Source organism: Neophocaena asiaeorientalis, unplaced genomic scaffold, assembly GCF_003031525.2.
Source record: "Neophocaena asiaeorientalis asiaeorientalis breed wild unplaced genomic scaffold, Neophocaena_asiaeorientalis_V1.1 scaffold238, whole genome shotgun sequence".
Lineage (NCBI taxonomy): Eukaryota > Metazoa > Chordata > Mammalia > Artiodactyla > Phocoenidae > Neophocaena > Neophocaena asiaeorientalis.
In genome coordinates this window covers 1,089,554-1,115,480 of record NW_020174555.1, presented here as the reverse complement: position 1 = coordinate 1,115,480, position 25,927 = coordinate 1,089,554, and the positions used below count along the sequence as shown (strand labels likewise).

Below are 25,927 nucleotides of genomic sequence, written 5' to 3'. Positions count from 1 at the left end.
TTCCATTCCCACAACCTTAATTTAGATCTTTATTATTTCTTACTTGGACTGTAAAATACCTCCTAAATAGTTCTACTTCTAGTCTTTCCTTCTTTCCCTTCAGTCTAACCTCCTACCAGACTGTCCTCTAAAATAAATTGATCAGATTCTTCTGCTTCTTTCTCCCTTACCCGTTTTAGGAGAAGTCCACACTTCTTGGTCTGGCATTTATAAAGTCCATCATGATAGTCTCCTGCATACTTCTCTAGCCTCTTTTGTTATTTTTATTTTTCAAACTTTAAATTTTGATAAAATTTCATACAGAAAACTTAAACTCTTTACCCAGATTTACCAGTCATTGTTTTGCCCCATTTACTTTAATGTTTTCTCTTTATATATATATATAGTTTCTTCTCTTTTCAACCATTTGAGAGTGATTTGCAGACATCATGTCCCTTTATTCCTAAGAACAAGGACTTTTTCTTATATAATCTCAGTACTTTTATCAAAATTAGAAAATTATTTAGGAAATTGATACAGTATCCACAGTTGTTCCAGTAATATCCTTTATAGCTATTTTTTTCCTATTTTGTGATCCAGTCCATATTGTATATTGTATTTAGCTGGCATTTATCTTGTCTCCTTTTATCTGCAGCAGTTCATCTACTTTTATTTTTCATGAGCTTAAGCTTTTTGAAGTATGCGAGCCAGTTTTTCTACTGCCTACCATCTATTTCCTTGATTTTTGGCCTTTATTATTATTTCCTTCCTACGTCTTCTGGTTTAATTTGCTCTTTTTCTGTTTTCTTAAGGTACAATCTTAGATTGTTGGTTTAAGATCTTCCTTCTATTCAAATATAAGCATTTAAAGCTATAAATTTCTCTGTAAGCTTTGCTTTAGGTGCATCGCACAAATATTGCTATGTTATGTTTTCATTATCATTCAGTTCAAAATATTTTCTTTCTCTTGTGGTTTCTTCCTTTTCACATTAATTTTTTAGATGTGTTATTTAATTTCCAAATTTTGGGGGTTTCCTTCATATCTCTATGTTGACTGTAATGAAATTCCACTGTGGTCATAGAGCATTCTCTATATGATTTCACTCTTTTAAAATTTGAGTCTTGTTTTATGGCACCAAATATGACTTGTTTTGCTAAATACATCATGTTTGTGTGAAAATAATATGTATTCTGCCATTATTAAGTTTCCTATTCCATAAATATTAGTCAGGGTGGCTGATGGTGTTCAGATCTTCTATGTCTATGCCAGTTTTCTTTGTCTAGTTGCTCTTTCAGTTGCTGTAAGAGTGGTGGTAAAGTCTCCAAAGATGATTGTGGAGTTGTCTGTTTTTCCTTTTAATTCAGTCAATGTTTGTTTCATTTATTTTGAAGCTCTATTATTGGAACCAACATACACATTTATGTTTGTTACATATTCCTGATGAATTGATCATTTTATCATTATGAAACACCTCTATCTTTGGTAATACTTTAAAAAACCCTATTTTATCAGATATTAGTAAAACCATGCCAACTTTCTTATGCCTACTCTTTGCGTGGTGTATCTTTCTCCATCCATTTATTTTCCATCTATTTATACCTTTGGCTTTAAAGTGCATCTCTCATAGATAGAAGATAGTAGGGTCATTTAAAAAAAATATACAGGTAATTCCCTGATGGTCCAGCAGTTAGGACTTTGCACTTTCATTGCCAAGGGCCCAGGTTCAATCCCTGGTTGGGGAACTAAGATACCGCAAGATGTGTGGCATGGCCAAAAATAATAATAATAATAAAAATTCCACTCTGACAATCTCTGCCTTTTAACTAAAATGTTTAGTCCAATAATATTTAATGCCATTATTGATGTGGTTGATTTTGTATCTACCCTCTTAGTTTCTTTGTTTTTTACTTCTTTCCTCTGTATTTTTTCTCTCCTCTTTTCCTGCCTTTTTATTTATTATCTGAATATTTTAAAGAATTTTATTTTCCTGATAATTTTTTAGTTACACTTCTTTGCATTATACTTCTAGTGGTTGCCATGATTATAGAATATATATTAAACTTTTCATATTTCACTTATAATTAATAATGTACTGCTTTTCTCTTAAAACATAGAAATTTTGTATCCTTTTAGGTCCATATTTCCCTTACCTCCCCCTTTGTTCTTTAATTCAGTTGTTTTATATATATTACATCTAGATACATTGTAAACCACAGAAATGATGTTCTAACATTTGCTTTAAGCAGTTTTATGGTTTATAAAGGATTGAGATGAAAAGGCAAAAAGAAAAAAAATGGTTTTTGCATTTACGCGGGGACTTACCATTTCATTTCCTTCTCATTCTTTTCTGAACATCTATTTTTTCTGTCTGGTTTTATTTCCCTTCAGCCTGAGAACTTCCTTTAGCATTTCTTGTAGTTCAGGTCTGCTGGTGATGAATTCTCTTAGTTTTATCTGAAAATATCCTTAATATCCTCTCTAATTCTTAAAGGATATTTTCACTGGATATGGAATTCTAGGTGGACAGTTTTCTTCTTTTTACCATGGTGTCCTACTCTCTTCTGGCCTTTACAGTTTCTGATGAGAAATCAGACATTAGTTGGATTGTTGTTCTCTGATAGTAATTTTTCTTTTCTCTCTTGCTGCTTTTGAGGTTACCCTTTTCTCTCTCCTTTTCTTCTGGTATTTTACTTACACATAAATTGGAATATTTAATATTTTCTTACAGGTCTGTGAAGCTCTTTTTCTTTCGTCTTTTTTTCTCTCTGTTCTTTACCTTGGATAGTTTATATTGATTTAATTTAGTTTTATTTTACTCTTTCCTGTCATCTTCATTTGGCTAGGTCCATCTAGTGAATATCTTCTTTGAAAAATTGTAGTTTTCAATTCTAGAATCCATTTGCTTCATTTTTACTATGCTGAGATTTCCTGTTATTTTTCACTGATATTTTTGATTCACTGAAAATATTTTGTTTTACTTAATTGAAGGTATTATAATAGTGTCTTTTAAATCCTTATCTGTTAGTTCCAATCTCTTGTTCATCTCAGAGCCAGACTAAATTGATTTTCTTTTCCCTTGGGAATTCTGTTTCATTTTCTTGGTTCATTATATACCCGATAATTTTGGATTGTATCCTGAATGTTTTGAACATTGAGATGTGAAGATCCTGGATTCTGTTATTTTTCTCCAATGAGTATTGCTTCCTTTGTTTTGGCCGATAATTTTCTTGGCTGGACTTGCATTACAAACTGTTTCTTGGGTGGCAGCTCTGGTCTCAATTCAGGTCTTTTGGCTTTAGGTGAGCTCAGTCGAGTCTGTTCTGTGCAGGTACCTTGAGGGGTTAGAGATGTGAGTAGACAGAGTTTGGGAATCCTCTTTCTGGATCTTTCCTTTTCAGGATTCCCCTATACCTTTTACTTTTGTGAGCTTAACTTTTCTCCAGCTCAGGACTAGTTTTCCCCTGGATGCTCTGGCAGCTACCGGGCGCACAGCATAGATAGGATTTAGTTTTAGGCTAAAAGCCAAGGAGATGGAAACTTGCTTGCATAGCTCCCTATCTCCCCTCCTCCAAGCAAGCATGTGCTCTCCACCAGAGTCTCTTTACTCTCCAGTGGTTTCAATTAATTGCTTTTTAAATTGTGTTCAGCTTTTACAGTTGTTTTCTGTGCAGGGTTGGGGAGGTTTAGTATAGGGGCTTAGTCCATTAGTTCCAGAAGCAGAAACCTGTCCTCGGAAGCCTCCTGTTGTGGTTTTCCTCCTACCCTGCTTGCCATCCCTTATAAGTTTCCTTTGCTAGTTCCTCCCATGTCCAAATATTGGGGTGTCTACAAACCTCTCTTTTCTATCTACATCAACTTTCTAGATCAGAGGTCAAGCCAAATCCATGCCTAGTCATTTATGTATTGCCTGTGTCTGCTTTTGGGCTATAACAGCAGAGTTGAGTAGTTATAACAGAGACCTTACAGCTCACAGAGCCTAAAATGTTTGCTATTTGGCCCTTTATAGAAAATGTTTGTTGACCCCTGTTCTAGGTGATCTTATCCAATCCAAGGGATTTTAATGTCATCTACACACTGATGACTTCTAAATTTCTTATCCCCAGCTTCAAGCTTTCTTCTGGACTCAGGCTCATATATCCAAGAGTCTAGTAACCTTATCCACATAAACCTTAATATGTCCTACACTAAACTTTAGCTATTTTCTCTATGTTTTGCTCCACCCCAAGTCTTGCCCAGATCTATTAACAGCAATTTCACCTTTCCAGCTGTTCAGGCCAAAAACCTCTGTAGTTGTCCTTCACCTCTCTTTTTCCCATCTTTCACGTCTGTCTGTAAGGAATTCCAATTGGTTCTACCTTCAGAATATGCCTAGAATCTAACCACTTCTTACCTCCTCAGCCACTGTCACCTTACTCCAAGCTACCATTATCTCTTGCTTAGATTATTCCATTAAATTGTTCTTCTTGCTTCTGCCTTTGCTCACTTATAGTTTAATGCAACACAGCAGGAAAAAAGTGATTCTTTTTAAACATAAGTCAGGTCATTTCACTCTTACGTTCAAACCTTCAAGTGGCTTCTCATTTCACTAAGAATAAAATCCAAAGTTCTTATTATGGTCTTTAAAGCTGCACATGTTCTTGCCCTTCGCTGCCTCTCTGACATTTCCTTCTGTTCTCCTCTGGCCCGCAAGGTGCATGGCCTTCTTCTTGTTCCTCGAAAAGCTGAGCATGTTCCCACTTCCTCGTCTTTGTATTTACTATTTCTTCTGTCTGGGATTCTGGACTCCCGGATATCTTTATGGCTCACTCCCTCACTTTATTCAGTTCTCACAAAAATATGATACCTCTTCTTAGGTTTTCCCTGACTACCTTATTTAAAGCAGCACATTCGTGAACACATGCCCATTAGCATTTATGACTGTATAACATGTGTATTTATTTATTTGTTTTCCCCAACTAGGATATGAGCTCTTTGAGGGTAGGGAGTTTGGTCTGTTTTGTTCACCACTCTACCCTGAGTATCTGATTGTGCCTGGCACATGAGAGAGCTCAATAAATTAGTAGAACCGATGAATGTATGAAAGAATAATCACCATTCTACCCAAATTGCTTTAGTTGCAGTTTCTAGAATATACTAGACTCTTTCTATTCTGCTCCTGTTATTCCTTCTATTTAGAATCTCTCCTTTACTGTGTCCCCATCTGTCATCCTATAAGATTCAGCTTAAATATCACCTCTGATTAAGTCTTCCCTCTGAGTGCTCACCACACTGTACTGTAATTATTTTTTACCAATACTTCTAGTTCCTAGAAGCCTAAGATCTGATTTCTGTTTCTATTTCATCCCATGCATATTGCCTAGAAGATAGTAAATACCTGTTGAATCACCAGCTATTTTTAGGAGGAAGAAAGTAAGAGCATATTTTACAATTTGGAAGAGTGATGATTATTTAGATAGCTAGATCTTAATCTTCCTGATTGGATTAGAGACCAAATACCTAGTGTCTGTACCTCTCTTAACCACAAGGAGCAGAAACTTAACTCCAGTAGCCTCAAGTAAGCTGGGTATATTGTAAGGAGGCAGTGGCAGTGAGCAAAGTAGGGATCTCAAAAGAAGCCAAGATGCTGAGACCCTTCAATGGAAAAAAGAAAGTCTCTTCAACAAATGGCGCTGGGAAAACTGGATATCAACATGCAAGTTGGACCCTGTCTTATACCATACACAAAACCAGCTCCAGAATGTATCTAAGACCTATAAGTATAAAACTCTTAGAAGAAAAGCTTATGATAGTGGATTTGGCAAAGATTTCCTGAATATGACATCAAAAGCACTGGCAACAAAAGTAAAAATAGACAAATTGGGGGCTTCCCTGGTGGCGCAGTGGTTGAGAGTCCACCTGCCGATTCCCAAAAAAAAAAAAAAAAAAAGGAACTTTTGACATATGTCCAACATGGATGAATCTTGAGGACATTATGTAAAGTGAGATAAGCCAGTCATAAAAAGTCAAATACTATATGATTCCATTGGTATGAGGTATTCAGAACAGTCAAATTCATAGAAATAAAAAGTAGAATGATGCTTGCCAAGGGCTCTGGGGGAGTGGGGGAGGGGAATGGAGAGTTGTTTAATGGGTGTAGAGTTTCAGTTTTGCAAGATGAAGAAGTTCTGGAGATTGCACAGCATTGAGAATACTATACATAACACTACTGAACTATACATTTAGAAATGGTTAAGATGGTAGATTTTACGTTACACTTTTTTACCATAATAAAAAAAACAGAAGATTTTCATAAGGTTATAATTTAGAAACAGAGGAAGATCTAGATACAGATAACACTTTGTCAACAAACTGAGTTTGATAACACTTGTCAAGTAGAGTTTGTGAATTTTTAAGCTGTGACTTTTCATCAAAATAATTCTACTCTTTGCTCTTCTTGTGCTTTCTTTTGTCTTCCCAGTACCCTAGTTGACTGATTCACTCAGCATCCCCAACTCAATCCTTCTGAAAGAGTCTGGATTAGCTCAGGAAATTCCTCTTTCCTCTGTCGGGCAGTGGTTTTCTAACCCGGCCTTATCTTGAAACCTGTAGCTTGCGAGGCCTTGTGTCAGGGGTTCTTCTTTGGTTCAATCAGGAGCCACCCCTTAATTGGGGCCTGTGAAAGAGACAGTTTGTCTTAGTAGAGATCAGTGAAAGTCTGTAAATATATGCATAAAAGTAACCAGATATAATTTAAGACATTTCAAATCCTTTTAAAGTAGATACTGCTTTAGAATAATAATAAGGAAGATATAGTGGATGCTATGGTGAGGGGCTCAGTTACCTCCTTTAGGACCAGGGCTGTCCTTCCAGGAGTGATGCCTGCTGAGGGCTCATAGCTGAGTCTCCCCAGGAATTGCCTCTGCCAAAGAGTACTGCCTTGTGCATGATTATACCCCTATCCAGGGGATAGCCTGCATCTAATAACCAGGGGTAGGGATGCGGGGGTACAAAGGCCTGGCCCCCTTCCCTTAATTTGGAACAACTTTAAAGAGCCATCTCAGCTTCAGTGCTCCATATACGATTGGCCAAGGCCTATGATGTAACAACAGCATTGCAGCTCTGTCCAGTCTTACTACCTTCACTCACTGCATTCAGAGACCCTTCCCCCAGAATCCAATCTAAAGCAGAGAAGTTTTTGTTTTCCCCTCTTGAACTTTTGAAATCTTCTCTCTGAATTTTTTTTTTTTAATTTTCAAGTCTTACATGAGATGTTCAGTTTATTAATTCCCTCACTAGTTTCAAGCCTGTGGTAAGGTGAACTGTGAAATACGGCATTTTTTAAACCAGTATTTTTTTAATAAGATATTTAGGAATGCAAGGAAATAACTGAGTTTTCTGGGAAATGTTTTAAGTGATATTAACAGGATTTTGCCTTATTATAAAAGTTCTCTTTTCATTGGCTTAACCAAGTTCAGTTTGATATTTTAGTCTTTTATTAAAACTGTCTCCATATAATTAAAGTACACTGATTTTGAGATACTTGGTAATTCACTTTTTTTGTTTTGCTATTTCGACATTTCCCCTTGGTTTGTTTTACTGCAGTGATATCCATAAGAAGTAACGCATGTGTGAGTATATGCTCAATGGGTGGGACAAGGGAGAGAGTGAGGGTGGAACATAATGATCATTTTAACACCTTCATAACTACAAATCAGACTTTTGATGTAGCTCGTATCCTTTCCATTCAGTAAACATTTATTGAGAACCCTGGGCTAATCTCTAATGATACAGAGATGTCTATGACTGTCTCTGTCCTCAAGGACCTGACTTTACTGAAAGGGAATGTATTAATTTATTTGCTTAGATTTGTATTCTGTTGCCCTGGGAATACAAAGATGTAGAGGTAGTCTATGAAATTTTGTGTCAGACATTAGAAACATTACTATGTATAAAGTTTGTCATGGTAAAGAAAAAGAGGTTTGTATAAGGAGTAGAAGTGTAATATAAATGTGGATCTATGGGAAGCAGAACATTTCTAGAGCTGCCAGGAAATAGAAATGTGGCATAGGAAGACCGTAGGATTTATCCGATCTACAACTATTCCAAAAGGTTTGGTTTTAGAGGATCCAAAAGGAAGAGGGGCAGATACTTACTGTTCTAGGTATTTACTGAAGAGTCCAGTCAGTCTCCCAAACTGAGGCAGTGGTACTTTCCCCCAGAGCAGTGCCTATCTCATCTTTTTTTTTTTTTTAATATTCTCTAGAACTAGTAGAGTGTCTTGCACATAACAAGTTTCACTAAATATTGGTTAAATTTGTCTATACCAGTGTTTTTCAAAGTGTGGTCTGTAGATCCAAGAATCTTTCAGGCAGCCTGTAAAGTCAAAACTATTTTCAATCATACTAAGACATAATTTGCATTTTTTGATTTTTGTGTCATTTGTACTATTTACAAGGTAAGGATATTGCCCCCTGGTACCTACAATACGATCAAGAAATCTAAGTTGAATGCAGTTTTAAAGGCCAGATGTGTTTTTTATTATATTAGTATCATGTTTATTTCATAAGGATTAGGTAGGTTGTAATTATTTTTAAAAAGGGCTATAATGATGGCTTTTAAGTGCCATAAACATGAATATAGTCTTTTGAATGTTTGCCTTTTATGATTTGGTGTTATTTATAACTATTTCTTTCCTCCTTTTTTTAGGAGTCTACTATGGCTCAAGAATCTCCAAAAAATTCAGCAGCAGAAATTCCAGTGACTAGTAATGGAGAAGTTGATGACTCTCATGAACATGGCTTTAATAGGGTAAGAACACTTTTCTGTCTCTTAATACAGAGAATCATGATAAGCCCTTAAAGCTGAGACAAAAGTAATAGAGTTTAATATAGGAATATGTTCTTAGATAGGCTGAAATGCCAGGAATCCACTGTTATTATGGAGGGATGACTAGGTGGGTCGTGTTAGTGATTTGTCAAGAATAAGCTCCAGGCCAGTAAAGCATTTAGGCTTTGATGTTACTATCTGCAGTTTTATTACATGACCAGAACAAGAGTATATCTGATGATTTTGGCATATAACTTTAAGAAAATGACTTCATTTTACTTGTGATAAGAAAAAATATTAACTATAGATCATCCTTTAAAAAACTGGTACTATCTTATCGCTTTTCTTAGTACATAATTCCATAGTACATAATTCCTAAGTAGGCTTCTCTTGACTTGGCCGTTACTTTCTAAAATGGCATATTTGACTCAGTGGAAAATGAAACTCGGGGTGTGTTTTGATCTGCTCTGGATTTGAAATTGACATTTAATGCATTTTAATGGAAGCATCATGGGTTTAGAGATAATGTGGGTTCAAATTTCAGCTGTGCTATTCCTAGCAGTGTAACCTTGGGCAGATATTTACTTAATCTCTTCTAGTTGTGGTTTTCTAATCTCTCTAAATGAGATCTTATTTTCATGGGGATATTAATATCAAATGAGATTAAAATAAGTTATATGCCTAATATAGTCCTAGAAATGATAATGATGGTTATCATTTCTGGAGATACTTGAATTAAACATCCCTTTTTATGACATTTGATACATGTGTACAACTTTAAATAACTTTAAAAATATAGTTTCATATTCTTGAAAAGGTATTGGTTGAAAGATACTTGAATTATTTTACAGCTTAAATAGGACTCTTTTTACTTCATATGTTTTAAGAATAAAATTCTTTATTTTAGTTTAACAGAAGGTGATATTTTAGATCAGGATTTCTCATTCTCAGCATTATCTACATTTTGGGCCAGGTAAATTCCTTAGTGGAGGGTTGGCCTGTGCATGTAAGGTGGTTAGCTGGATCCCTGGCCTCCTCCTAGTAGATGCCAGTAGCACCCTCCAGTTGTGACAAGCAAAAATGTTTCCAGATGTTGCCAAATGTCAAGGGTAGGGAAAAACTTGCCTCTGGTTGAAAACTACTGTTTTAGATAGATCATTTTAATGGAGTTTTAGAAAATTCCACTGAATTTCACTTATTTTTGGCTCAGTAGTCCTTTGGAAGAAACAAATGTTTTCAAGCTTGGGATATGTTTATTTTTAATTGCAAGTGTTTTAACTCGGTTTCTAGGCATCCATGGCCCAATATACGGTGACTGACAGAAGAAAGACTTAAATTCTGAACACTCAAAGGAAATTTTCACTTTCTGGTATTTGAAAACACTAAGACACACTTGGATATTAAGGAGACTCAAGTTACCATCATTAGACAGTCTACCAATTACTTTATAAACTTCTATTAATTCAAATAATTTGTTATACCAGGATTTTAGTTAATGATTGCTTCATCTTATTTTTGGTAACAGTTCCTTTTTGTGAATTTATTCTGCAAACATTTATTGAATGTCTGTTGTATACCAGGCATTGGGGATATCATCACAACAAAAATGACAGAAATACCTGCCACCAGGGAGTTGATACTCTAATAGTGTAATGAAACCTTTGAGAAAAATGCAACACATACAAAATGCTGCATTATTTTGGGGATTCGCCTGTTCTTTTTTTTTTTTTTTTGAGCTATAGCTATACATAGTAAAAAGCACAAATGTTAAGTGTAAAGCTCAACAGAACCACTACCCACATCAAGAAGTAGAACATTTCGAGGTCCTGCCTTACCTAGCTCCCTCTTGCCCTCTTGTAAGCAATATACCTCCCTCCCTTCCAGGATAATTACTGCTATAATTCTGTTGTCATTGATTGCTTTTGACTCTTCCTGAACTGCATATAAATGGAATCATACAGTGTGTACTCTTTTCTGACTGGCTTTCACTCAACATTATGTCTATAATATTGTTGTTGTTGCTTTGGCAGTATTTAATTCTTTTTCATTGTAATATAGTTTTCCATTGTGTCAATACACCACGATTTGTATATCCATTCTTCAGTTTGGATACCTAGGTTGTTTCCAGCCTGTGCCAATTATGAATAAAGCTGCTGTGACCATTCTTATACAGGTCTTTTGGTGTACGTAATCACCTATTTCTGTTGAGTGTATACCCTGAGTGAAATTGCCAAGTCATGGTGATGTTTGGGTTTGGTAGATATTGTCACCTAGTTTGCCGAGTGATCAAACCAGCTGACAATCCTGACAGCAGTGAATAAGTATTGTAGTTATTCCACATCATTACCAATTTTTGGTATAGTCATACTTTTAAATTTTAGCCATTCTGGTGGAATCATAATGGTTATCTTATTGTGGTTTTAACATGCATCTCCCTGATGACTAATGATGTTGAGCGTATTTTCAGATTATTATTATTGACTATTTGAATATTATCTTTTATGAAGTATCTTTTCAAGTGCTTTGCCCATTTTTCTATTAAGTATATGCCTTTTTCTAATTCATTTGTAGGAGTTCTTTATATGTTCTGAGTATAAGTCATTTGTATGGATGTGTGTATTGCAGATGTTTACCTCCAGTCTGTAACTTGCTTTTGTACTCTATTAATGGTATCTTTAGATGAGCAAAAGTTAATTTTAATGAAGTCCAATTTATTAGTGTTTCTTTCCCTTTAATGATTTTTGTGACCCTTCTAAGAAATCTTTGCCTATCCCAGTATCATGAAGATACTCTATCTTCTTCTAAAAGTTTTACTGTTTCACTTCTTACACATAGGTCTGTGATTCATCTTGAATTTTGTGTATGGCATGATGTAGGGGTCAAGTTTCATTTTCTTTTCTCATATGCATGTGATTTTCATCATTTGTTGAAAAGACTATCCTTTCCCACATAGGGGCCGTTGCTGTTAATCAGGTGATCGTAGATGTGTGGCTCTGCTGCGGAGCTGTTTTATTTCTTGGTCTTTTTGTCTATCCTTGCAATAATACCACACTATCTTACCTACTTACTTATTAGAGTAATTAAGTCTGGAGCAATACTAGCTTCAACCGTGATACCTGGTAGTTAATTCCGCCAGCTTCATTCTTCTGCAGGGTTGCTTTGTACCTTAAACCTATTCATGAGTTTTAGTTAAGAACCTTTATTGCCCTTGAGTAGTACTGAAAAGTTTTTTTTAATCCTTTCAAATTTTAACTTTAGAATAGAGTCTTATTAGAGTGAAGTGAATTAAATTGTTATATATAAGTTCTTTGCTTATGCAGTCAAAGCCAGTTAACTTGCTGCTTTGTAAGTTTACTTCTTATTTAATGTTTAGTTCTCTTTTTGGAGATTCCGCTATAATGTTATTTCATTTTCTATTGAGGGGTAAAGAAGGAAAAAAGGAAATGATGTTCTGGAGCTCTCCTCTTATTGGATGTGAACTTTACCAGTAGGCAAGACTCCTTAGAAGCAATAATCCACTTCAAACAGTACACCCCACTTTACCTCCCTAAAGAAATTCAACACCATAAAACTTGTTTCTCTTTGTAGCTGCTCTTATGAACAATATATATCATATATATATATTGAAGTATCTTTTCAAGATACTTGAAATATATACAATATATATATACAATATACAATATATATACAATATATACAATATATATCATATATATAAATATGTAAGAGTTTCTTACATATTTAATATTCTTTAAAATAAAACTTGGCTATGTGATCCCTTTTACTATGAGTGAAAACAGTATTTCAAAAGCATCTTTTGACTGTTTTAAACAAATTACACTCAAGATCTGTTAGGCATATATTTACCTACATTTTGGCATACTCCTTTATTTTCCTGAGCAATAAAAGGGAAATTGTATTTAACGTCATATTCATATTTCTCTTTTAATATAGATAAAAGTTCATAAGGAAATTGTGAATAATGTACTGCTCTGCTTAGCATTATATAGACTAATAAAGAGATTTCATGAGAAACTAGCTCATAACTAAGGGTATTTTACTAATATACATCTTTTATACATTTTGATGTTTAAAATCATACAATACACAACATTGTAAATCAACTATATTCAATAAAAAATATTGAAAAAATGAAATAAAATCATATAATGGCTTTTATTTAATGCATACTGCCTAATGCATTTTAAAAGGTATAAAGTCTTGTATGAAATTAAGATGATGGCTTATTAAGTTGTCATAACTTTTCTGGCCAGTTGGCGTCACTGTGGCCCAGGCAGTGAAATTGTAAATGATTGTGTTCTCCTTTGTGTGTCTCACTGCCGATGTTTCATTTTTCATTTGATTTCCCTTCTTAGTCTCCTACTACGAGAGGCTCTGGTGGACTTTAACTCAATATTCACATTGAAATAGAGAATGTACTGGGAGAATTTGTCCTAGAAATTCCCTGGCAGCAGCTTAACATGTGTTAATGTTTCAAGGTTTGTTACTTTTATTATTAAGATGAGGGGCAACAGCTATACGAAGAGAGGATAGGATAATAATCTTAGTATTATCTCAGTTCTTTACAGCAAAAATATTTTTGCTTCTAAATAAAAAGTAATTGTTATTTTTTATAGAGTAGTAAAGTTTAATCTCTAAAGAATACAAATTACTCTTTTACTTATGAACTGCGTATTATTTATAATTTATTCTGTTATAGTGCTGGTCAAAATATTAGGTTAGAAATGTGCAATTTGTACCATGAGTTAAAGAAGTGAATATTAGCTCCTTGTGAATTAAGTTGAAACTTCTTGTGAATTAAGTTATATTTGGCAGATTTAGAGAAATTACCTTAGTAAATATAGCTAAAATAAAACTTTTCCTGTGGTAGGCCCAAAACTAAAATTCATAATTTAGGTTTTTCCACCTATAGACATTTTCTCTAGAAAAACCTATATATACACGAAGCTACCAAATCTTGTGTTCAATTTGAAGGAGTTTAGGATCCCTTGAACCTTGCAGGTGGATCCTTAGGTTCCCTGTGTTTTAAATACTCCTGATCTACAAGTTTTGAGTTAAATCACAGGATTTTAATCCAGTAGGAATACCTTGAAGATCCCTGTGTCTCACTACTTTATTTTACAACTGAGGAAAAGGGACCCTGAGGTTGTGATGGAATTACCCATATTAACTCGCTGTACCAAAAGCTTATGTGATTGACCGTAAGTACAGTGTGGGCAAGAATGCTCATTCATTACCTTATCTCCAGGGCCTGGCAGCATTGCTGGCACATAATAGATAATCAGGCTTTCATTAAATGTTTAGTGAATGAATGAACAAATGTTAGAACCAGGACTAGGAACACAGTTTCTAGACTTCCATGGAACAACAGGAAGAGATATTATACTCTTAGAGTTGACACATCTTTTGTCCTTAATTTTCCACATGCATCATGGTCATCACTGTTGTAGCTGTTGGAAGTTTTATTGTTTTGGAAGTTTTTATTGTTATTTTTCTTTTACTCTTTAATTCTTTTGTTAAACTAAGTAGTTTCTCCATTCCCCTGTACTTATTAGTCTGGATAACATACTTTAGCAGTCTAAAGAAGACTTGGGAAAGAATATAAGAATAGAAATTATAAGAACCCTTTTTAGAACATATTTCCTCTCCTCACCTTAATGTCGTAACTGTCCATTTATTTATCTGCTTTTCCCAAGAGCTTGGAATCACTCTGTTTATGGCGGAGATGGTATGTGTGCACCGCACAGCTTATGGTTCACAGTAGTTCAGTGAAAGAATGAGTTTCAGTATGACTTAAATTTAACATAATTTCTACTTCAGCCATCCTATCCTAGAGTTTGAGTAGCATCTGATGACAGTTTTTCCCCATACTATATGGTGATACAATATAATGCTTCTGCATTGTCTGAAAAATTTAGTAGCTCTGTCATTGGCAGCATTGATTTTTTTTTTTTTTTTTGCGGTACACGGGCCTCTCACTGTTGTGGCCTGTCCCGTTGCGGAGCACAGGCTCCGGACGCGCAGGCTCAGCGGCCATGGCTCACGGGCCCAGCCGCTCCGCGGCATGTGGGATCCTCCTGGACCGGGGCGCGCACTCGCGTCCCCTGCATCGGCAGGCGGACTCTCAACCACTGCGCCACCAGGGAAGCCCGGCAGCATTGATTTGATGAGGGCTTTTTCCTAAGGCCAGTTTTTTTACCAGATGTATATCTTAGATCCTTTTAAAGGTATGGCAAATGTTTTTCAGGGGTTGTTTAATCCATGCAAATCTAAATTCATTTTAATATTTACTTTTTTTAAGTATAGAATATATTCTTAGTACTATTACCACAAATTAAGTTTTAAAATATATGTTTATTATATATACATCTATTAAATTAACTCTGGATTCATATTCCTGTTGAAAATTGCGAATAAGTATAATTTTTAATGAAAAGCCGAAGCCATATGTGTCTTAATTATAATTTTTAGATTGTACCTTTATAAACAAATGCTATCATGGATAAGTGTTTTACTATTTAGGAGAAATTGTTTTGAATGTAGTTATATACAAACATTTCCATAGTGATAGTCTTTGAATGAGTTCAGCATTTCCTTGATGCAAATTGGTACATCTTAACTTCAGTACTACTTAGAATCTAGACTTTAGTCTAAGATGCAGGGGTTGGGGTGGAACCAAGAGAATAGACAGTAAACTGCCAGAAGATAGTGATGCTCTAAGTTCTTGTTAAATGTTTGTTGAGTGAATGAGAGGGAACTGGAGAGAGAGAGAGAGAGAGAGAAATGAGATTGAGATTTTGTGTGTGTGTGTGTGTGTGTGTGTGTGTTGATAAAATGAAAGTAGGTAAGTCAGGAGATTTGCTGTCTTGATCAACTAGAGTAACAGATATGGGAGGAGATTGTGATCATAAAATAAGTTATTAGATTTAAGATTCCAGAAGTGTTGCTTCCTGAGCAGTGACAAGATCCAAAGAGTGGCCATGGGAGTTCCAGTTGCTTAAGTAGAATTGGGCGTGAAAGGTGAAAGCCATTAGAGATGAAGAAGTTAATGAAATCTGAGACTAAAGTGTAGGTTGGGATGTACTGTATTAGTTGAATATATCTTTTATCTGCCGTCACACTCTTGGCCTCTTGTCCAGCTACAGATCACCAAATCTGAATGAAACTACCAACCTTAGGCTTCCTACAAGCATACTGAGGGGGAAGAAATCATACATCTTTACAGATGGTTATTACTACAACCCATCATTCTGCATCAACATAGGTAGGCAGGCTCATGCAATAGATTTTATTTCATTTTAAGTATTTCACAGTTTGTATTAAAAAAAAATAAAGCAATAGACTACATACCGTGCCATTAGTAGAGTATGTTTTTGATGAGCTGTAAAACTCAGCTTAGACACCTTACATATCACTTTGGAAGTAATTGCAAACTGAACATAGAGTCATTCCCTGAAAGCGTCCCCAAAACGTTGGGAACACCCAGGATAATGGTAAAAGTTGGGGATAGAGCAGAAGACCTGGATATGCCAAAGCCCTCATTATTGAGGGGACTGACCGGAAAGAAGGTGGGTGATGGAGGGTCAGTAGGTGGGGCGGCTCGCAAGGGCAGTGAGGTGGGAGTCAGCACTGCACACTACAGCAGAGTTCCTCAGAGTGTAGACAGAGGGTTACCTACATCAGAGTCACCTCACTTAACTTGTTTGAAATTCTGACTCCTGGGCTCCACACTTCAACTTAACCAGAATTACAACAGGCAGCTAAGAAGAACCTGCATTTTTAGTAGTTTTCTCAGGTGATTCTTACCCAAACCAAAGTTTGAGAACTGGTAGTTAGGAAGTGGAGAGCTGAGAAAATGCTGACCCTCCCTCTACCTGCTTGATAAACAATGTTGGAGAATAGTCCACTTTGACTCAAGATAATTGTAGAGTGTCAGAGAGGACACTGTGAGGAGGTTAAGGATGTTGCAGTATGTTTACAGCAGAATTAGGAATGTGGAGGTCTGTTGAATAACAGCTTTGCTTCTGGCAGATACTCCTTATAAGCAGCTAACTGTTAAAACAACAAAAGGGGGTTTTAAATTACCAAAGGTTATAGAATATTTAACATAAAATTTTCAATTTGTTTCTTTTAAAATTATGTAGATGCTGTGGAAGGTTTTATCCATTTTGAAGAATGAGATAAGGTGTTTAAATTGAGAAAATTAAATGAAGTATTAGTATTATATCTGCTAAATACTAGGAGTACCAAAGAGGAACAAAATAGATGGTCTTAGGGAGCTTACCGTCTTCAGGAGAGAGAATGTAGACAAATAATGTCAATGCTGTGTGAGAAGTGATATGCTAAGCCCAGTATAGCATGGGCTGATAACGGGTACGAACAAGTATGGGAAGATTACCTGAGGAAGTGCTATCCAAGCTGAATCTAAAGGATGAGCCAACCCGATGAAGAAGAGTAAAGAATGGTCCCATCAGAGGCAACTAGAAAGACCTGAAAAAGTTGTGAGACCGTAGAATTGAAAATTCGTTATTGTTGGAGTGGGGAACGTGGGGGCAGATGTGTGAGAAATGAGGTTGGAGAGTAAGTAGGGACGAGGTCCTGTAAAACCTCAAAACCGTGTGGAGGAGTTTGGACTTTACCTAAAAAGCAATGGAGGACCACTAAAATGAGTAAAAACTGAAGTGCCTCATCACATTCGCATTTTAGAAAGTTGTCTCTGCCTACTGTACAAAGAATGAATTTCAGGGCTGACAAGACTAAAGACAAGGGAGACAGATTCTTCAGGTCACCATGGGAAGAAGGGAAGTAAGACTTCGGACTTTGCTCTTGGAGGGAAATTAGAGCCAGGAAAGAACACAAAGCAATTTTTAAATATGCAGATAGGAGGAAAACTGGGAAAATATAGTGTAAGGAAACTAGGGAGAAGAGAGTTCGTGTAGTTTGTGGAATACTTGGAGAATCCTTACAGATTGTTGGTGGTTACAATGCATGCTTTGCGAATTCCTCATTTTTAAAAGATTTCTCCTCCTCTCTCTGAGTAAAAGGGGAGAATTCATTAATAAATCTCTAATTTTTTTTAACATCTTTATTGGAATATAATTGCTTTACAGTGCTGTGTTAGTTTCTGCTTTATAACAAAGTGAATCAGCTATACATATATCCCCATATCTCCTCCCTCTTGTGTCTCCCTCCCACCCTCCCTATCCCACCCCTCTAGGTGGTCACAAAGCACCGAGCTTAAAATCTCTAGTTCTACTTATATACTGTAGTGTTGTGCATCTTACTGAGCATGTGTATTTTTTAAAATTAATTAATTTATTTTATTTTTGGCTGCGTTGGGTCCTCATTGCTGCGCACGGGCTTTCTTTTAGTTGCAGCAAGTGGGGGCTACTCTTCATTGCGGTAGGCGGGCTTCTCATTGCAGTGGCTTCTCTTGTGGAGCATGGGCTCTAGGCACAGGGGCTTCAGTAGTTGTGACACGCAGGCTCTAGAGCACAGGCTCAGTAGTTGTGGCGCACGGGCTTAGTTGCTCCGCGGTATGTGGGATCTTCCCGGACCAGGACTCAAACCCGTGTCCCCTGCATTGACAGACGGGATTCTTAACCACTGCGCCACCAGGGAATCCCCAAAGCATGTGTATTTTAAAGCAAATTTGCTGAACATTTGGTGTTCTTTAATTGTTAATTTTGCTGTAACTTCAGTTCAAAAGTAGATTACTATGCTAAATTATAAAGTTACATCTTTAACCTCATTCTTATTCTTACCTCTGTTAAAACATGCAAATGGAAGCAAGTTATTTTGGTTGAAAATGAACATCCCTTCACAGCTTTATGGAAGCTGTAACTACAAGTATTATCTTGTATCCTCTGAAAAGAACTTAAACTATACATGAAACTTTTTTGCCAAAAGCATTATATTTTATTTTAATTGTTTGAAGATTTATTTTTAAAAACTGTTAAATACTCTAGTATTATCCTAGTAGCTTGAATAGAAAATTAACTTCAGGTTTATTCCATTTTATTGTGCAATTGTTAAGCATGACTTTGCAAAGTCTTAAACGTTGAGTTGAATGTGAGCGACATAAAAATGCAAACTAGGGATTTTACATTGTTGGTTATAAATGGGCTCATTGTCTCTCAAATATATTCTGGAAACTATAGGAGTAAATACAGTAACATATATTTTAAAAGTTACTAAGCTAGGCACAACCTTACAACTGAGACACTAAAAGTTTAAGGGTTATGTAAAGATACATTTTAAAGTTTTTGTGAACTATGAGGCTAAATTATATTACTTAGAGAATGTGTATTTTACAGAAAGCAGTCAACAAGCTCATAAAATACTGTTTTCTTACAAGTCATGCATTCCACTCATAGCGCATATCATTTTGTGTTGCAGCAACTTAACTGCCAGACCACTATCAAAATGATAATTCTGTTCACAATCTGAATGGATCTATTTGTACCACTTTTGGTGAGGCTCCTTCTGCTAGTAAGAGTTTAAGCAAGGGAAGGCCTTAGTGTTTTTCAGATTTTACAGCTGTTTTACATAAAGGACACGAGGTTTTTTTCTAGAAGAACTTTTGTTTGTTGAGTAAAGGACCCTTGGGAGACCATTGGGAGAGGTTTGAGTGAAATGTAATATCCTCAGACAGCTAGAAGTTGTTTCTTCCAGAGGCCATGCATGACAAGATGGAAGCATCCCTTAACTTCTTAAAAACTTAGGGAATGAGAGGTATCCGTCAAATTCCCTATTTAACCTGTTACTCGCTCCCCTCTTCCCAGCTACTACTACTATATCTCTTTTCTGGGAATTCACACAATATTTTGTGACAGGACAGATGATTCAAATGAATAATGTTCTTTCAGTTAAGTTCTAAGAATACAGCAAACTCTCCTGGACCTCTGTGCCATTTGTATGTTGTTTATGGTTTTTCACCCTCATATTTTGAGAGAGCTGTCTTTGATACTTTTTTCCTTAAGGAGAGCTAAAAAGCTGTCAAGACTTGGAGCAAAGCAATATCCAGGGAAACCACTCTATAAATAATTGACCTTAATAACCAAACTCACAGAGTTTAAGAAATATCTTGGTGCTTTGACATTATTTATTTTGTAAGTGATGTATTTGTCTTTTAGAGAGAAAAAATTATCTGGTTTTATGTAAATATGAATAAAAGCGTCAGTAGTATTTAAAACTGGAAACCATTGATTTAGTACATTAGTATATTAAAAAATAAACTGGGATGGTAAAGATCATTTATTTAGCAAAATGAACAGACTCAGAGATTTGGTTTAAAAATAAGAAGTAAATAAAACTGAGTGTAAAGAGTGTTTTCTTTTTAATTCTAAGTGCTCTCCAAAACAATACACAGATGAAAAGGATATTGTCCTGTGACAAGAGGTTTTACGTGACATTAGGAAATAAGTGAAATGGAATGAAAGTTGTTTTCTGTTTTGTGCCAGTAGGAAATTACAAGTTGAGAATATATTTGCATTAGTGTGTTTAAACTAGTGAGCAGATTCTGCAATGATTTTTAAAAGATATTTTTTAAATAATTTTTTTAAGAAAACATACTAGCTAAAATAAATTGAGTCTCTAACAAATTGCTTGTGTCTGTTTACATTTACTATACATTACAGTTAATAGTGTGTCTTGAAGCTTGGTCCTATTTCTGTGTTCCTGTTTTCTCATCTGTAAAATAGTAGTGATAGTACTACTAAATGAGATAATATTAGGCAGTTCTTGCTTTGTATAGTTCCAAAATGCATTAATTTTGGTTAATTAAATAATATCTGTCCCGAACAACACAGCTCAGATTTCTTTCACCACAGTGTATTAACTGTAGTTGTATAAACTTCACTGCTAGCACTTAAGTTCAAAAATCACCATGTGAATGACGATGCATATCATGATTATTGAGTAATCACATGACTTTCAAAGTCTCTTGGTGACTGGTCACTGTATCTGTTATTCATTTCATACACAGACAGCAAATCATGTGGTTCTGTTATCACCTTGTCTCCTGGTCGTAAACCCATGTGGCACTTTACAGAAGTGGATAATCAAAAGGGAGTGGGTAAACAAAGGTAGAAGTGCAGCAAAGAAATGAAAAGTGATAACATAAATTCAGACCAAACCTAAACGGGGGTGGGGGGGCTTCCCTGGTGTCGCAGTGGTTAAGAATCCACCTGCCAATGCAGGGGACACGGGTTCGAGCCCTGGTCTGGGAAGATCCCACATGCCGTGGAACAGCTAAGCCCGTGAGCCACAACTACTGAGCCTGTGCTCTAGAGCCAGCGAGCCACAACTACTGAAGCCCGTGCGCCTAGAGCCCATGCTCTACAACAAGAGAAACCACCACAGTGAAAAGCCCGTGCACCTCAACGAAAAGTAGCCCCTGCTGACTTCAACTAGAGAAAGCCCGCATGCAGCAACGAAGACCAAACTCAGCGCCCCCCGCAAAAAAAAACCTAAATGGGGAACTTCCTTGGGGGCACAGTGGTTAAGGATCCGCTTGCCAAAGCAGGGGACACGGGTTTGAGCCTTGGTCCAGGAAGATCCCACATGCCGAGGAGCAACTAAACCCATGTGCTACAACTACTGAGCCTGTGCTCTAGAGCCCAGAAGCCACAACTACTGAGCCCGTGCTCTAGAGCCCAGAAGCCACAACTACTGAGCCCATGTGCTGCAACTACTGAAGCCCGTGCGCCTAGAGCCCGTGCTCTGTAACAAGAGAAGTGACCACAATGAGAAGCTCACGCTCGGCAACGAAGAGTAGCCCCCGCTCGCTGCAACTAGAGAAAGCCCGCGCACAGCAGCGAAGACCCAACGAAGCCAAAATTAAATACATTTATTTTTTAAAAAAATACCCCAACAAAACCTAAATGGGACTTCCCTGGCTGGTGGTCCAGTGGTTAGGACTTCGAAATTCCACTGCAGGGGCGTGGGTTTAATCCCTGGTAGGGGAACTAAGATCCATGTGCCCCGCAGTGTGGCGAAAAGAAAAATAAACCTAAACGGAGTTGTGGAAGAAATAACTGGCCCACAGGCATGTTGACACTGCCACGGTTTGAGAGACTCTAGATCTGAGCCAGAAGAACATAGTGAAGGCTAACTAAACAACATAAGCAAGGAAAGAGTTTTTTAAAGTTTTGACAAGAATTTTTGAAGGTAATGGAATAATCAGTTTTTCCCATTAACCACTTCGCACAGTTTCTACTTGCTTGGTCATTTTTATGATCTTGATCTTGCCCTGTCATGCAGAGTGAAGACTGTCTGTACATAAAGTGCTTAGAACAATCCCTGGCACATAGTAAGTGCTCAGAAATGTTTGCTATTGTAATTATTAGTGATAGCACTAATTAGTTGTAAAGATGATTGTAGTAGGGGAGAGGGATGGCCAGCTTAACTGAGTGCCTAAAAATATGTACTGGGTATCTCGCCCATATTATCTCGTCTAATTGTAGTAGTACTCTGGGGTAATTTTGATCCTCTTTTTACAGCTGAGCTAACAGGAGCTAAAACGTTTTTAAGTACTTACCCAGGATCACATAGCCACTAAACATTGATAGGAAAGTAGTATTCAAATGAGGCCATCTGAATTATCTTTCCAGGTCTTTCATGTTTCTAGTAATAGTTGATACTTGATGAGACTATCACAAACTTTAAAAAGTGATTTTAGAGTCTTTGCTGTTGATAAACATTTTTAAGGTTTGCCACACAAAATTCAAAAGGTGATTTCACGGGGAGCTCTAATTAGGGTGAAGAAAGCAAGAATCAATCTTTCAGCTTACTTGTATTTACTATTATGTTACTGTGCTTTTATTTTATGTTTATTAGTTTTTGTTTGTCCTCATAATGATTAGCAGTGAGATCCTTAAATTTTTTTTAAAAATTATGTCATAGCTTTGCTTATAACAAATCATTGGAGTGGGTACTTTTTTTTTTTACAGGCCAACTCAAAGAAATGTCCCTGGTAAAACTAATGTTAATTAGTTTTCTCTTTTGGAGTAGACATATCATCTCCATTGGATTATCCAACAGAAAGTTTGCCTTTGATCTTTTTGGTCTTGATAATGAAAAACTCTAAATGTTAAGTGTACATTGGTTTTACCACTTTTTTAATGTTTGTATCAAATATTGGATATAAAAGAGTGTTGATACAATATGTATAATGTGTAAAGAATAACTATACACATAAAAGGCATACAGATTGGAAAGGAAGAGGTAAAACTGTCTCTATTTGAAGATAACATAACCTTGTATATAGAAAATCCTAAGGAATCCACACACAAAAAAACCTTTTAAAAATAGTAAGTTCAGGGGCTTCCCTGGTGGCGCGGTGGTTGAGAGTCTGCCTGCCGATGCAGGGGACACGGATTCATGTCCAGGTCTGGGAAGATCCCACATGCCGTGGAGCGGCTGGGCCTGTGAGCCATGGCTGCTGAGCCTGCGCGTCTGGAGCGTGTGCTCCACAACGGGAGAGGCCACAACAGTGGCCTGCGTACTACAAAAAAATAAAAAATAAAAAAATAATAAGTTCAGCATAGTTGAAGGATAGAAGAGCAATATGCAAAGCTCAATTTTATTTCTAAACTCTAGGAATAAATAATCCAAAAATAAATTTAAGAAAACAGTTGCATTTACAGTAGCATCAAAAATAAGAAAATACTCAGGAATATGTGCAAAACTTGTACCCTAAAAACTATAGGACATTGAGGAAAGAAATTTAAAAAGATCTAAATAAATGGAAGGACATCTCACGTTCATGGATCAGAAGACTTAATTTGTTAAGATGGGAGTCTCCCTAAATTGATCAGATTCAACACAGTCTCTATCAAGATCCCAGCTGGCTTTTTTTGGTAGAAATTGACAAACTGATCATATGTAAATGGCTCACTCCCTCATTTTGTTCAGAATTCTGCCCACATCTTACCTCTTCAGAGAGACCTTCCCTGAATATCCCATCTAAAGTAACACCCTTTGCCTGTCACTCTGTGTCCCTCTTATCCTGCCTTAAAAAAAAATAACAAACACACTTACAATTTATTACTGTTTACCCTTGAACAATGGGTTGGGTGCCCACCCTCCCCACAGGCAAATTTTTGTGTAACTTTTCCTTTGGCCCTCCTTATCCACGATTCGGCATCTGAGGAGTCAACCACCTCCGATCTTGTAGTACTGTAGTACAAGCATATATATTGAAAAAAATCAGCATATAAGGGGATGCAGTTCAAACCTGTGTTTTTCAAAGGATCAACTGTACTTACTACAGCACTTCTTATTACCTGAGATACATTTATTTACTGTCCATCTCCTCCTTCCCCTATGCCTCACATGAGTCTGATGGGCAGAGACCATCTGTTTCCTACAGTGCTTATCTGTAGTTTCTAGAGGACTGGCTGTCATAACTTGGTGCTCATTAAATGTTGATTCAATAAATCCTTTATGTTCCAGAGCTCAAGCAGTACTTTCTCTTTTCCTATTCGGATTTTCATGGACTTAGTCCCTGTTGTGAATTCCTCTGATACTTATTGTCTTTACTTTGGCACCAAGTTCAACTTTTATATTAATGTTTGTGTATGTTGTCTCTCCAGTGAGGCAAGTACTGTACCTTATGTTATCTTTTTCTTTGCCCAGCAAGTCTAACATAGTAAGAATAAGCAGATACTCATTAAATTAAATTTTAAAATAAGCCTATTGCTGTATCAACTTCTTAATCTATATGGTGTTGTCATAAGTCCTTTAGTTTATTCAACAAATTCATTTATTTATTCATCCAACAAATATTTATTGAATATAATAAATTATATTTATTTATCACTAGCTACTTAATGATAACTGCTGTGAGAAAAATAAAACAGGGTAAGCAGAATAGAGAGTTCAGTGTGAAGGCTGCAGGAGTTTCAAATGATAACTGTACAATATATGTGGTGGCATAGAGTATTAAGAAAGGACTTCAAAGACGTTTATCTTTTAGTGCATCGCTAACTTGTCATTGTTGTGAAAAACCAGTAGGATCCATTCATAGACTCTGATTATGAAAATTGGGTAATTCCTCATATCCAAGTCAGAGGACAGAAAGGACTTCTAATTGGAAATCTGTGTTTCGTGGCTTTTTCTCTTTTCTTTTCCTATAAGACTGAATGTCAAATATTATATTTATTACCATTAAAAGCTAAATTGCAGTTAGGTTGGCTAATATAATTTATATTATAGGTTGGTTTAATATAAATCTAAATAACAAGAAATTTTCTTTACCTCAACCTTTATCTCACCCTGACTGAAGTGAGAGAAGCCCTGTTTACTTAGCTAACCTGGAAATCAAAGGGAAGTTTAATTTTGCAAATGAATGATTTGTTTATACTGAACATTAGCCAGGCTCATCATGATTATATTAGACATCATGAGTTTTTTAATGTTAGACTTGACTTTTTAATCTTAATTCTACTCTTTAAAATGATTTTCCTGACGTATCAGTGGATTTGAAATTGAATTTTAACATCTGCCTGATGCTTAGTTCTAAAATGATGAAAGTATTTTGTATTTGATATACACTGTACCTCTTAATAGCAAATCTTACTGAGTTTGCTGCTGATTATACATCATTACAGAACACTGTGACAGCATAAGGGAATAGTACATAGTAGAGAGAAAAAACAGTTTAAGGCGGATTAAAAGGACATAGTTATGCCGAAATGTTATGTGATGTGAGATTTTTTACAAGATTTTCTCTTTTATTTAAATGTTGCTAAGGATTTGAAGCGTTCATTACCAGCTGGACTTGGTCTCTCAGAAACCCAAATCACATCTCATGGCTTTGAAAGTACCAAAGAGGGGGTTATTGAAGCAGGAGCATTTCAAGGTAAGGAACCCATTATTTTGAAAGATGACTGGGGTGGAGCCTTTATTAATAAAGTATGAGGGTTGAGCCCTTTAATTCCGTGATAAAACACTGATTATAAACATAATCCTTTTTCTCTTCAATTTAAATAATTTAAGAACTGTTTAGTAGTCATCTCTATATAAATAGATCAATGTGCATAACTGCACTGATTATTACTTAAGAATTGGTTTTAAAATACTGAAATAGAAACTCAAGCATTATGTCAAGAATGCATA

General features: G+C 36.1%; 1 protein-coding gene across 6 annotated transcripts in view; it reads left to right on the top strand.

Moving 5' to 3' along the window:
• ARFIP1 (ARF interacting protein 1) overlaps nucleotides 1-25,927 on the top strand; it is a 126,205-nt gene that overhangs the window by 37,957 nt on the left and 62,321 nt on the right. For all 6 annotated transcript variants that reach the window (XM_024757478.1, XM_024757481.1, XM_024757475.1 and 3 more), the window contains 2 exons: nucleotides 8,666-8,767; nucleotides 25,562-25,670. In XM_024757478.1, the coding sequence (XP_024613246.1) occupies nucleotides 8,675-8,767; nucleotides 25,562-25,670 (202 nt within the window). In that variant the 5' untranslated portion in view covers nucleotides 8,666-8,674. The remainder of the gene's footprint in view (nucleotides 1-8,665; nucleotides 8,768-25,561; nucleotides 25,671-25,927) is intronic.